Source organism: Triticum dicoccoides, chromosome 1B (assembly GCF_002162155.2).
Source record: "Triticum dicoccoides isolate Atlit2015 ecotype Zavitan chromosome 1B, WEW_v2.0, whole genome shotgun sequence".
Lineage (NCBI taxonomy): Eukaryota > Viridiplantae > Streptophyta > Magnoliopsida > Poales > Poaceae > Triticum > Triticum dicoccoides.
The window spans coordinates 590,207,580-590,221,542 of NC_041381.1; the positions used below are offsets into that span (position 1 = coordinate 590,207,580).

Sequence of the window (13,963 nt, forward strand, 5' to 3'; positions counted from 1 at the left end):
AATTATATCTCATCTAGATGAGTTCTAGGTACTCCCTTACTTTATTCTTTTTGAATGACAACTTGAGTTTAAAAAAGTCAGGCCCGAGTGCTGGGTGTTACACGTGTGGCAATGTGGCATTTATGATTTTAGAAAAAATATGATGTGGCAGGAAAAAAAATGCATGCAGCGATGCACGCCGGCCTTTAAATGAGCCACACTCCACGCCTTCTTCACTCACTGCAGACTTGCAGAGTCACAGGCTCATAACCCAGTGTTGGCACTCCACTCGATCAAGCTAGCTCCTGCCCCCTGCCATGGCAAGCTTCAACCATGCCAACGACACCGCCCGGGACACCGGCTCTCCCCCGGCTGCGGCTGCTACGTCTACCCTCGGAGTTGGGCCCCTTCCTCTAGACGCCGGCGAGTTCCGGCGTCAGGGACGTCAAGTCATGGACTTCATCGCGGACTACTACGACCGCATCGACGAGTACCCTGTTCGCCCGGCCGTCGCTCCCGGGTTCCTAGCCCGGCAGCTTCCCGACACGGCGCCGTCGTGGCCGGAGCCCGACGCGCTCGCCTCGGCGCTGCGCGACATCCGGGACCTCATCCTTCCCGGCGTCACCCACTGGCAGAGCCCCCGTCATTTCGCGCACTTCGCGGCGACGGCGAGCAACGTGGGCGCGCTCGGCGAGGCCCTCGCCGCGGGCCTCAACATCAACCCTTTTACCTGGGCCGCCTCGCCGGCGGCCACCGAGCTCGAGGTCGTTGTTACAGATTGGCTGGGTAAGGCGCTACACCTCCCGGAGCAGCTGCTCTTCTGCGGTGGCGGCGGCGGCACGCTGCTCGGGACGTCGTGCGAGGCCATGCTCTGCACCATCGTCGCCGCGAGGGACCGGAAGCTCGCCGAAGTAGGAGGCGAGGAGAGGATGGGCGACCTCGTCGTCTACTGCTCCGACCAGACCCACTTCTCGATCAAGAAGGCCGCGCACGTCGCCGGCATTCGCCGGGCGAACTGCCGGGTGATACCGACGTGCCGCGAGAGCGGCTTCACGCTGTCGCCGGCGGCACTGCAGGCCGCCGTGCGCGCCGACGAGGCAGCTGGGAGGGTCCCTCTCTTCCTGTGCGCGACTGTGGGGACCACTCCGACGGCGGCGGTCGACCCTCTCCGCGAGCTGTGCGCCGCGGTGGCGGGCCACGGCGTGTGGGTGCACGTGGACGCAGCCTACGCCGGCGCAGCGTGTATTTGCCCGGAGTTCAGCCACATCACCGCGGGCGCCGCGGCCGTGGACTCGTTCAGCACGAACCCGCACAAGTGGCTCCTGTCCAACATGGACTGCTGCGCGCTGTGGGTGCGGCATCCCACGGCGCTCGTGGCGTCGCTCGGCACCGACGACGACGTGATCCTCAAGGACGCAGCTGCATCGGGCGTCGTGGACTACAAGGACTGGCAGGTGGCGCTGAGCCGCCGGTTCCGCGCGCTGAAGCTGTGGCTCGTGCTCCGCTGCCACGGCGTGGAGGGCCTCCGCGGCTTCGTGCGCGCCCACGTGCGCATGGCCGCGGCCTTCGAAGCCATGGTGCGCGCCGACCCGCGGTTCGAGGTGCCCGTGCCGGCGCGGTTCGGGCTCGTGTGCTTCCGCCTCCGCCCCGTCGACGACGGCATGGCCGAGACCACGACGAACGAGCTCAACCGGAGGCTGCTGGAGGCGGTGAACGCGACGGGGCGCGCGTACATGAGCTGCGCGGTGGTGGGTGGCATGTACGTGCTGCGGTGCGCCATCGGGAACTCGCTGACGGAGGAGCGGCACGTCCGGGAGGCGTGGAGCGTCGTGCAGGAGCAAGCCGACGCGGTGCTTGCCCCGGCGGGCGCCGGCGTCGCTCCGGCTGCTCGTTCGAAGGGGCGTACGGTTGAGGATGCCCGTCGCATGGAGACCGGCGTGCATGAGAAATGGCGCTCACCGCCGCGCACTGCGTACCGCGTGATTCGTTCTTACGCGTTGGCTTTCCTCTTGGGTAAATAAAAGGAACTGGTGAGATTAGGGTGTACCTGTCCTGTCCATGGATTAAATATTGGATTTGTATACTTTCGAAAATAAGTAAATACTATTGGATTTGGATGTGAAGGTGTATCAATGGCTTGGAGAGACGTCACAACACAAAAGCATTACTAAGTGAAGCAGACATGGATCAATCATGTGTTTTTCACTAGTATTTGTTTTGCAGCATTTTCATAAGTTTTTTTCCTGATGTGGTGTTCATCTATTGCTCAGCTTTTCTCTATCATTTCCAGACAACTTCACTTGCTGAATTACAATTTATTTGGGATGGATTTTAAACAATGTCACTTTCTATTTAGTCTGGAAATTTCAAAATATAAATATTTATTATAATATTTTCCTTAGATAGTTTTTTTCACAAATCTTTATTTCAATGACATTTCAAAAAAGTTAAAAGAAGATTCTAAAGTAACAATATTTTAGCCATATTTCATTGATTATTTCATATTCAAAATATTCACATTCCCATCTACTCCCTCCGTCCCAAAATTCTTGTCTTAGATTCGTCTAGATACGGATGTATCTAATACTAAAACGTGACTTGATACATCCGTATTTAGACAAATGTAAGACAAGAATTTTGGGACGGAGGGAGTATTATTTTAGTCATGTTACAATAATTTCAGATACATTCCAGAGATCTAACATGTATCATATATATTTCTCAATGTCCAGTCATAAATGAATGTACCGTCAGGAGACATGAACATGATTTGCTGGAACTGCCAGCACTGTCGGAGCTATGTGTATCAAAAATAGGCCACGGCTCGCCCAACCAGTAGCAAATGCAGTGGAGGATTCAGAATAGATTGAGTTGTGAAAGAAAAATTAGTGGATTTTCTTTGTACTGGCCCGCCCACCATTGATAGTGTAGCTCCGCCATTGACTGCCAGGTTTGTGTTGACCTCATACAGTTCAAGAGCTTGTGTGCCTTACAAATACACACCAAACCAACGTTATTTTTCTTTCTGAAACAAGGCAAAATAAAAAATATGTTGAGAGTTTGCGTTATCGCTTGGGTATGAAAAATGTTTTTACCGTGTTTATGCGAGGCAAAGGGGTGTACTAGCGGTATTTTGGGATGATCTTTACATTTTGGAGTTGAAAAAATATGGAGAACACTTCATTGACATGTACATTTGCAATGGTGTTGGAACTAAATGGAGAAACATTTTTGTCTATGGGAAATCAAAGGCGAGCCAGAGGTGTGTGATGTGGGATCTGTTTAGGTGAACTAAACCATTTGGGTCTGGGCCGTAGTTTCATGGTTGGTGATTTTAACGAGGCAGTGTGGCAGAATGAGCACCTTTCTCTGAATAAGTGATCACATAAAATTATGGCTAATTTTCGTGAGGTTCTCTTTGCAATTTATTTGATCTGGGTTTTCATGGAGTTCCTTGGACTTATAATAATAAGCTGGAAGGTGATAAAAATGTGAAGGTACAACTTGATCGAGCGGTGGCATGCCTTCAGTGGTCTTCTATCTTTCCCGATCACAAGGTTTTACATATTATTAGCTCCAGATCTTTCCCCAGTTAAGCCCTTTTCGAGGTTATTTGGGAGTTTGATTGAGAGCTTGACACCATCAACCGATAACCAGTGGTGGGTTGTGGAACAGTAACAATCAGACCTAGTATTTGGAGAATGCAAGACCGGTCCTGCCCGGAAAAAGGCAAATGACATGATGATGTGTTGAATTGACTCCTTGTTTTGGTCGCGCAAGGGGCAAGTAGTTGGGTTGAGGCAACCTCCTTTTGGCCGGGTGGTCCGCCGTCCAACATCGATTATTGATGACAAGACAGCAATGTTTTCCAATACGTACAATTCATTATTGTTTCGACGACAACATCCAACCTTATTTGAATTATTTAATTCAATAATATTCGGGTACATTCCGTAACGTTTCACCTCATTCAGCTGTATTCCAATTAACCGCATCCACATTCAACACACATTTAAAACATTGCATTCCACGTTCCAGGATTTTACACACATTTCAATTCATCTGGGCATTTTTTTTCTATATTGGCGAAAAAAGGTTGCCCCGCGCGCTATATGTTATAAAGAAACCACCACATCACAAGCCATACAAACCAAAACAAAAGAGAAAAAGAGAGAAACAGCAAAGATACATGATACCCAAGGAGGCACTACACATTTTTCTATACAAAACCATAATTTTTGGGACACTATCCTTTAGGCACATTGGGAGCCCAAGCCTGTCAGGGCCTGGCCACCCATACCAAAACCTACTCCCTCCTTTCCGGTTTATAGGGCTTATCTCAAAATTGTACTTTTTCCATTTTATAAGGCTCAATTTGGTTGTTTCCCATCACATGTTCAGATTCTAAGGTGCATTAAATCATTGCATGCAAGTATTAAGAGAAAATTGACCAATGCATGTAATTTATGCATGCATGCATTGCAATTAATGCATTGGTAAACATACTTTTTGAGGAAAACAAGAGCATTAATTGGGTGCTTTTGCAAACTCCAAAAGGTATTCCACCACTGACCATCTACATTGGTTGATGAGATTTTTAAATTGAGCCTTATAAACCGGAAAGGAGGGAGTATGTTGCAAAACAAAAAAAGGTAAACCCGGTTACCGCCACGGCGCCACTAGGGACGGCCACGTGACAGTGACACGGAGGCGCCTTGGTTGGTCGGCGGGCTCGCCTCCTGCCTCCTTCCCGAGGAAGGAAAGGAAGGGAACGCACCAAACCAAATTGAAATGAAAACCTTGGAGGGAAAACTCCCGCCAACATAAATAAATCCCCCGCCCCGCCCCCGAAACCCCTCCCCCAACACCTCACAAAATCCGGAAATCCCCGCACCCGCAGAGACTCCGGAGACCCAGCGATCGGAATGGCGGACATGGGCAGCCTCGAGAGGATGGGACGGGAGCTCAAGTGCCCCATCTGGTACGCCCGCTCGCCGCCCCGCCGGCCCCTTTCTTTCCCCTCGTCTCGTCCGCGCCCTCGTGGCCGACGCCTGGATCTGTAGACATCAGTTATTCGATTTGTCCCCTTTGTTGTTGTTGATTGATTTTGACTGGCTGTTGTTCGTCAATTTGATCCTGGTGGCAGCCTGAGCCTGCTCAGATCGGCGGTGTCCGTCACCTGCAACCACATCTTCTGCAAGTGAGTCCCTTCCGCCTGTTCCCCTCCGTTGCGATATCACTGTAAAACTATCCGATCTGGGTTCATGTGTGCGCTCCCAACCTTGTCGCAGCCATTGCCTCACGGAGTCGATGAAGTCCTCCTCCACCTGCCCTGTGTGTAAGGTGCCGTTCCGCCGAAGAGGTCAGTGGGCGTAGCTGTTGTTATCTGGCCTTCTTAGGCTGCTCAAGTTATATATATATGTATTGTGTAGAAAATGTTGGACTGCAAAAGACGGAATTGTTTTCCCGTGCGCACAAAAAAGCTTCACCTTTTTAAGGATTGGATAATGTTACTAACATGCATGATATGTCTGCTTTACGAAACAATTAAATATCTATCTAACTATATGCGAAAAATCGGAACCACAGTGCTATTAAAACTCCACAAAACTGATTTTGATGAGCTGGTGTTTACTGCAACTCTGCAAGTTCTAACGTGATGGCTTGATCTTAATCTAATATAAAACTCACATTATAAAGCCTGGCTTTGCTTGTAGAAATCCGGCCGGCACCGCACATGGACAATTTGGTCGGCATCTTGAAAAGCATGGAGGCTGCATCAGGAAGTAATGTTGTCTCAACACAGGTGACTTCTACGGCACAAGTTGCAGGTAATTTTCTGGCATAGCGTCAACTCTTCTTTTGTTCGCTAGCATATGTGCAAGCTGGTCAATTGTGAAATTTTATTTTGAAGGCCGATTTAATTATGTGGTTGTTTTGCATCCGCCGGGGTCTGTACCACATTTGTTGTTGTATCCATTTAGGCATTGCTGTCTGGTGGATGGTTGTCTGTTTGCCTCTATAAAACTGAAATCAACTTTTACAGATTTTTTTAGGACAATTAGTCTTCAGTCTTGTGCTTACTGTCTTGTTCTTACTTGATCTTGAAGATGGATCAAAGCATGACAACAGTGGGAAAAAGTCTGAAAGGTTGCCAAAATCAACAGTGCAAAAGAAGAAGATACCATCCGAGAAGAAAGCAAAGAAAACAAAACCTACTCTGGCTTCTGCATCTGGTCCTACTAAAAAGCCTTCTTTCTCTGCGAACAAGAGAATACATGTGACACCATTCCCTGAATCTGAGACGCCAATGAGACCTCAGAAGATTATGAAATCTGAAGAGATGAAAGATAAATTGAATGGTGATGTTCAAGAAGGCAAAGATAAAGCATCGGCCTCTGATAAACTGGGAGGTTTCTCATTGTCACCCTTTTTTTGGTTAAGGGAAGGAGAGGATGCAGAAGGCGGCACTCTTGAAACGTTAAGTGAACCACCATCACTGGCCACGCCCTTGCGTCACAATGCACCAACCTTTAGTGACATCAAAGGTTCTGATGCTGGAACCCCTCCTAACACGACTCCAAATGTATGTTTTCTGAACATTTATGTCTTTTTTCCTGTTCAAAATTTGTGCTTACTAGCTTTGCAAAAAATGTGCTTACGGTTAGCTATTTGAGTTGCAGAGCAAAGCTGTGGTTCCAGATGCCTTTGATAGTGAAATCTTTGAATGGTCCCAGAGGCCTTGCTCTCCTGAGCTGCGTTCTACTCCACGGAAAAAGCAGGTAAACTACATGTGGCCAGACACACTGTACATTTTGTCCTGTTTCTTCTTTATAATCTGATTTGCATCTACTTTATATTTAGCATGTATTATACTTGACTGTTTGGACTGTTCAGGGTAAATTTCAGGATATATTAGATCACATAGCAGAGAAAGATGACGAGGAAGATATACAGCTTGGTGGTTCATTCGATGAGTCAGGTCATACAAATAATGCAGCTCAGCCTGTCAATGCTAATAAAGAAATGAAGCAGAAGGGGAAGAAGGCAAGAGGTGGGAACAGCAGGAAGATAAAGTTGCTGGAGGTTATCACAAAAGAAGCTGATGCCAACCAACAAGATTCAAATATCACTAAAAGTCTTGCTGCAAAGTCATGCGAGAAAAACAGCAGTACTATAGAGAAGAATACTTCAAGTAGAAGAAACAAGGCTGGTAACGGCATCAATCTATTTCCCTGTTCCGATGATAACTCCATGGGGACATTTCACCCTCGAGAAAATAGTTTGGAGATTGAAGTACATGACGGACACCTCCCAGAAAGATCTCAGAAAAAGGAGAAAAGTGGTCAACAGAAGAAATGTGCAAGGAAGCTGGGAACAACAGGGAAGAGTACTGTTGAGACTACAGAGAGTAACTCTGACCCAAGAAGTAAGCGAGTTAGAAAAATGCCTGACGGTGTCAATGCTGAAAAGATAGGAGTTATTGATGTCTCTAGAAATGAAACAGAAATGCCGCTACTCCACAGCTTCATGAAAAGTTGCACCCAACACGAACTTTTGGATGGTAGAAGTAAAAAGAGCAAGTTCAGTGAAGAAATGAATAGTCAGATAGGGCCTGATAGCATGAAATCAAACATCAGTGCAAATACATCAAGCATTTTACTTGGTAGATGCCAAAGTAGTGAGGCAATACGTGCAGCTTGTTCACCAATGGATGCATCAGTTAAGAACAAATGTGCAAAAGGTATCAAACAAACAGATTGTTCAGGAATGAAAAACTTTGAAAAGCTCCAAGCTTGCACTGGTAATACTTTCCTGAAGAAATGTGATGATACTGTCTCTAAGGTTTTCTGTGCTTTCTGCCAGTCTGCTGATATCACAGAGGTATGTTCATATCATTTTCAAATGCCTCATCCTGATGTTCCCAAATCCTTGGTACTGAATGGAAAATATCTCTACTTTCTTGAAGGAGTCTGGAGAGATGGTTCACTACCATAACGGAAAACAAGTCCCTGCAGAGTTTGGTGGAGGGGCTAATGTTGTACATTCTCACAAGAACTGCATGGAGTGGTTTGTTGTCCTTTCCAGCACATGATTGTATTGTAGAATATTTTTGTTCTTGTTATATCTAGCTAATTTTCATTTATACCTTTTTATTTTACCATAGGGCTCCAGATGTCTACTTTGAAAATGACTCAGTATTTAATCTTGCGCCTGAGTTAACTAGAAGCAAAAGGATCAAATGTGCTTGCTGCGGAGTCAAAGGTGCGGCGCTTGGTTGCTTTGACAAGAGTTGTCGGAGAAGCTTCCACTTCACATGTGCTAAATTGATCCCAGAATGCAGATGGGATAATGTAAGTTCATATTGTGTTCTGATCTAGCAATTTCAACTTTATCAGAATAATTCTTTGCCATTTGTGATTTGTCAAAGTTCTAAATTGCCACCTTATTGCTCTAATTTATTTTCACTGTCAGGAAAACTTTGTGATGCTATGCCCTTTGCATCAGTCTTCCAAGTTGCCAAATGAAGTTTCTGAGCCACAAAAGCAATCCAAAAGGATAACAGCACCAAAATGGTATCCCCAGAACCTGCTGTTTAAACGGTCTTGTAATGGTCATGTGTATGAGTATGATTACTTACTGGAGGGCAACTGTTTTTTTCAGTCCATCTCAAGTAAGATCTAGCCAAGCTTGCAGTAATAACTGGAAATGGCCATCAGGATCACCACAGAAGTGGGTTCTCTGCTGTTCAGCTCTTTCTGCTGCTGAGAAGGTACACATCTTATTTTCCTTATCAAATCCATGATTTTTGTTCTATATGAATTTTAATTGAGACAAAATGATCGAATTGCTCAGGGTGCCGTAACAGAATTTGCAAAATTAGCTGGTGTGCCTATTTCCAAGAGCTGGAGCCCCAGCGTTACCCATGTCATTGCATCAACTGACCCCTCTGGCGCTTGCAAGCGCACACTGAAGTTTCTAATGGCAATCTTGAACGGCAAATGGATTGTCTCCATCAACTGTAAGTGGATAGCGGTCTAACTGTTCCATCTGAGCAGAGCTGATATTGATCAATTGATGCCCTTTGTTGCTAAATGCTGGCTTTATACTGCTGTAGGGGTTAAGGCTTGCATGGATGGCATGGAACCTGCTGACGAGCAGAAATTCGAAGTCACCACGGATGTTCATGGGGTCCGTGAGGGTCCCAAGTTAGGAAGACAGAGAGTGATCAACAAGGTACTGTTTATTTGACACTGCTATACACCCTACTGTTATTGTACTTCTACATCAGTCAGTTAACTATCCATTTGTTCTGCAGCAACCCAGGCTGTTCAACGGCATGCAGTTCTACCTCCATGGAGACTACACCATGACCTACAGAGGCTTCCTGCAGGACCTGATGGTCGCGGCAGGTGGCACCGTTCTGCACCGGAAGCCCGTCTCAAGGGACCACCAGAAGCTGCTTGATGACAGTTCCCCCGTCATAGTCGTGTACAGCCTCGAGAACCAGGGGAAGGCGAACCTTGACGGCAATGACTATTATCGGCGCAGGCAGGCTGATGATGCCCAGGCTCTGGCCTTTGCCTCTGGTGGTGTAGCCGCTAGCAGTGCCTGGATAATCGACTCCGTTGCGGCTTGCAAGCTGCAACCTCTGTGACTGAGGTCAAAGAAGGCTTCTCATGTCAGTGGGCTTAGTAGTAAAGAGGAAAAATCCAGGGTGGCACTGAATACAAGTGCATGCTTTATATCGTGTCATGTAGAAATTATAAGACAACATTGTGTTTTTGTTGTTTTTTCTTTCAAAAAGAGGTTGAACCCCCTGTGTTGATGAAGAGTTAACTTCATCGTTCCAATGTAAAGATATTTCACGCTCTACCAGTGCCGGCATTCCATATAAAGAGATTTGCCCTTTTCCTATTCTTTTTTGCCATATGAAGAGATTTGCCCTTTTCCTATCTTTGTTGAAAATGTGCTACCTATTACTTGGAGCCAGATTAATCGCCACAGGATGATTATTAACGCATAATACATCATTCGATGCTTCATTCCTGATGTGTTTAGGGTGGTGTCAGTTGCATTGAGATGCATGCAATTGGGGTACGTCTTGGAAAGGGTCTCATGAGGGAAGATGTTCATGATTCAGTTGATATTCAGAGAAGAGCAAGTGGTATCGATTGCGGAATCTTGGATGTCCATCCCACTGACACGCCCCCTCACACTTCCATCGGCCGCCATCTTGAGAAAAGCGAGCTTTTAATAGGCATCTCGTGTGAAATAATTCTGTGAAGAAACGCACACGAATTGTTTACTTGTAGGGCTGTAAAGAGGGACGTACGTGGCAGCAACACAGCCTTTGAGAATGTGGTTCAGATTGAAAACATACTCTTTTCCTTATTATGTATATATCCTGACGACATGACCATCTAGTCTGCTTTATCTGTGTTCCTCTGTGGAGTTGGTTGATGTAAATGTTGGTAATTTCGTTTGGCTTGTTACCTGATCATCTACAAGGGGAGAGTTGAGAGGTTTTGTTTCTACTTTTCGATCTACTCAACTGCTGTGTGGTATGGCTTTCGTTTCAGTGAAATGGAGTTTCTTTTTTTTTTTGAACCGGGCATTACCCCTTTCCATTACTGCAATATACCGGAAATACAACAGTCCAAAGATAGGAGAAAAGGGGAAGCGAGTCCAAAGCATCGCCGGGAAACCCACTGTGAGCACTCGCCATCGAGATTACTCACCGTGGGGCGAAAACTCGACGACACCAAATCTCAGTAGCTAGAATCCAGGGCCTACAGCCCTAAAAGAACACACGACATAGGCTCGCAACAACTGAGCAACACAAGTTCAGGCCTGCGCTGGGGGAAAGCAACTCAAACATCTAGCTAAACCACGTGGTAGCATCTTCAGCAGATCAGCAGGCCGATTCTTCGTGGTTCGCCGCACAGATTCTCATCATCATCGACGCGTTCTCCTTCAGCATCTTCGCCCCGTCCCTCATGGTAGTCGCGTCATCTTGCTTCAGCATTCCTGCCCAGTAGCACATTAGAGCACACGCAGAAAAGATACATTCAAAAGGATTTGTAAGCGGTTTGAACTCAAAGGTAGCTCTATTGCGACAAGACCAGATCGCCCAACACACAGCAGCAATCCCCGTTGTATAAAACTTTTCCCCGCCAGGGAAGAACGTAAAGCACCACACATAGACTTGCCAAATGTTATCAGGGCACAGAGCAGTGCCAAACATGCATGCCACTGTCCTCCAGGTCACCCTGGCAACAGGGCAAGCGAAGAACGTGAAATGGAGTTGGGGGCGAGCCCCCGTTGATCGAAGAATAAGATGATCATGCACTTCAAAACACACAAGATGCATATTTTGCCAATCTGCTGACCATGGATGACGGATTCGAGATTCATGGACTTGTCAGCACTTCAGAGAACATATACTTCTGCTGTCACACAACATCACATCATTGAGCAGGATCAACTGAATCACGAAGATCGAGCTAAAGTATACCCAATACTGAATCAGGATGATCTCGACAAGTAGCAATGGACAATGTAACCCATAGGAGGTTAATAATATGATGCAGGCTTCGGGCCTAGATTTTTCCTTCATTGGATATCGACCTTTTCTTGGATTATAAAAGAGGACACTGGCCCACATTAATATCATACGGAACATCTTCAGTGATACGCACTAGAGTCTGGAGTGATGCTTAGGCAAACTCCAGTCGTACCCTGAATATGAAGCTAAACGATTGCATAACAGTCTCCAAGCTTTCACACGCAAATACCCTTTCAGATTTGTTCGAACGTAAGGTAGTACTAGTAGACAGATGGATGCTTCAATCAATATGTAGATATAAGAACACAAGAGCGGTGACATTCTAGCAACATGGCAATTCTATCTGTTGGTTCAGCAATTCGCACATGATCCGAGCCAAGAATCTGTTTTTTCAGTTGCAACAACAGGCAGCAGGTTATGTACATTTCTGATGAGTGCCGGTTTATGGGATATCAACATTCAAAGATAGTGGCTGACCCCGGCAAAAGTTGCAGCCTGAATCCGGTGCCTGGGCAGGACGCGTTTGAACAAAAAACCAAAAGAAAAAGAAGACCATGGTTCAGACATGCTCGGTTTCACCTGACGAATCAGATGTACCATGTGGCGACCCAAGTTGCCATTGAGCGTTTCATCAGTACGGTGGTCTCTATTTAGAGTGTGGGGTGAGAGAGGCTCGAACTCTCGACCTCAGGATTGCTCACGTTTCAGCTATGAGACCTACGCGCTAGCCAACTGCGCCACCACCCCACTTGTTGGACTAGAGCCGAAACAAGCATCCTTGTTAAGCAGCAGGACCATGCATGCAAAGCATAGATGACAGTACTATTTCAGCCAACTTCTATGCAGGCACTATATTTAAGGCCTGTTTATTACCCAATTTACAGCCAACTTCGATGGTTCTGCAACTGTAATTAACGCTGCATGAAGAAAAATCAAGGGATGCACAGCCGGAAGAGGTTTAACGCAAGTTATATTAATTATTATAATTACGACCCCAGGCTTGTAACAGCAGATGACACACAAGAGCAGGACCATAACGACCGCAGCTAAAACAAAAAAAAAAGTAAGTTTTTTTTTCTTTTTTGGAAAAGGAGGCTCACCCCCGGGCTCTGCAGCTATTTAACACTAGTATCATACATATAGCTAGCTTCAGTTTTCCTGCGGTAATCAGTAGCCCAGTGTTCATCCATGCTTGTTGCTTGATAGATTCGAGGTAACTACGCAAAGCTTTCACGCATCAGGCAGGCAAGAGAAAATGATGGAGGTGCTCAGAGCGCGATGCCGCCGCCGCCGGACTGGTCGTCGTCGTCAAAGGTGGAGGAGTAGACGGTGTAGAAGCACAAGACAAGGCCGATGGCAGCCAGCAGGACCCACCCCAGCAGGTCGTTGCTCAGCCCGGTGGCCTCACTTGACATCCGCTCGTCCACCAGCGCCAGCGCCGAGGCCAGCATCGGGGCCGCTGATGCCGCCGTGGTGCTCGCCACGGCGAGAAGCGGCACGCCCTTGGTCACCACCGGAGCCAGAGCCGAAGACACCCTCTTGCTGAACCTGCACCTCAGCCTCTCGGCCCTGGCCACTCTCAGCTGAGGTAGCCCTGCAGTGTCGTCTCAGTCAGTCTTACTCGTTAGCAACTTAACATGACTGCCATTTTTCTCTGAATAAAAATGATGAGCTTGCTTACCTAGAGCCGGCGATGGTATGGCGGCGACCAAGACCATGGTGCTACTGATCGTTGCCATTGCTGAAAGATGTGTGCTCCTTAAGAGACGCAGCAGGTGACAGTAGAAGAACCAACTTGTGGGTGTGCAGAAGGTACAGGCGCCCCAGTATATATATATTGCAGGTCCCCCCCTCTCTCTGTCCAATGGGGCTACTAATTGGCACCTTTGACATCACAGATTCTTGTTGGAAAATTCGACAGAGTTAGTTAGACTCGTTCAGACACTGAATCACACAACCAACTTGGCTCCCGGAGGAAGCAACTGTGCACGCCGGGCGTCAGGCACGAACGCAGCATATCTCCAACTTGTGTTTCTCCAAGGAAAGCCAACAGACATAAGTATCAGAAGTGTAGGGTTGCACTATACAACAAAAGAGGGTTATTTATAGATTTGGCACGGCAAGAACCTATGGCTGCAGAAAGATAGATAGACAAAATGTGCATTTTTATTTGCCTGCATAGGATTTCCATTCACATAGGTTCTTCTATGCACATAGGTTCACTTCTCTGTATACAGATCATCGGATGACGTTAGTTTCTTACAGGACTTAATCCTTACGAAAGACTAATTTGCTGAATACAGATCATCGGAATCCTTACAAAGAAATGTTTGTGAATTACAAAAAAGTTTGTCAATTCAAAAACAATTTGCTGATTCAAAAAACGTTCATGAATTCCAAAAAACAAATGTTTGT

General features: G+C 46.8%; 3 protein-coding genes and 1 non-coding gene across 4 annotated transcripts; 2 read left to right on the forward strand and 2 right to left on the reverse strand.

Moving 5' to 3' along the window:
- Positions 1 to 236: 236 nt before the first annotated feature.
- Positions 237 to 2,169, forward strand: LOC119348945 (tyrosine decarboxylase-like). The gene has a single exon (XM_037616947.1). It carries the CDS (start codon positions 297 to 299, stop codon positions 1,998 to 2,000), a length of 1,704 nt encoding a protein of 567 aa, XP_037472844.1. The 5' UTR covers positions 237 to 296; the 3' UTR covers positions 2,001 to 2,169.
- Positions 2,170 to 4,838: 2,669 nt separating this feature from the next.
- On the forward strand, positions 4,839 to 9,897 carry LOC119348946 (protein BREAST CANCER SUSCEPTIBILITY 1 homolog). Its single transcript, XM_037616948.1, has 14 exons — positions 4,839 to 4,960; positions 5,126 to 5,179; positions 5,271 to 5,341; positions 5,697 to 5,810; positions 6,090 to 6,565; positions 6,663 to 6,761; positions 6,877 to 7,863; positions 7,949 to 8,049; positions 8,147 to 8,333; positions 8,455 to 8,555; positions 8,644 to 8,752; positions 8,836 to 9,001; positions 9,098 to 9,216; positions 9,299 to 9,897. The coding sequence occupies exons 1-14, from the start codon at positions 4,905 to 4,907 to the stop codon at positions 9,635 to 9,637; spliced, it is 2,979 nt and encodes a 992-aa protein (XP_037472845.1). The 5' UTR covers positions 4,839 to 4,904; the 3' UTR covers positions 9,638 to 9,897.
- Positions 9,898 to 12,206: 2,309 nt separating this feature from the next.
- Positions 12,207 to 12,295, reverse strand: TRNAM-CAU. Its single transcript is given in 2 exon segments — positions 12,207 to 12,242; positions 12,258 to 12,295. It is a non-coding gene; the product is annotated as a tRNA-Met (tRNA).
- A 203-nt stretch (positions 12,296 to 12,498) lies between these two features.
- On the reverse strand, positions 12,499 to 13,332 carry LOC119309513 (photosystem II reaction center W protein, chloroplastic-like). The gene is made up of 2 exons (XM_037585506.1): positions 13,230 to 13,332; positions 12,499 to 13,142 (listed from the first exon to the last, which is right to left on the reverse strand). Exons 1-2 carry the CDS (start codon positions 13,285 to 13,287, stop codon positions 12,817 to 12,819), a joined length of 384 nt encoding a protein of 127 aa, XP_037441403.1. The 5' UTR covers positions 13,288 to 13,332; the 3' UTR covers positions 12,499 to 12,816.
- Positions 13,333 to 13,963: the final 631 nt, after the last annotated feature.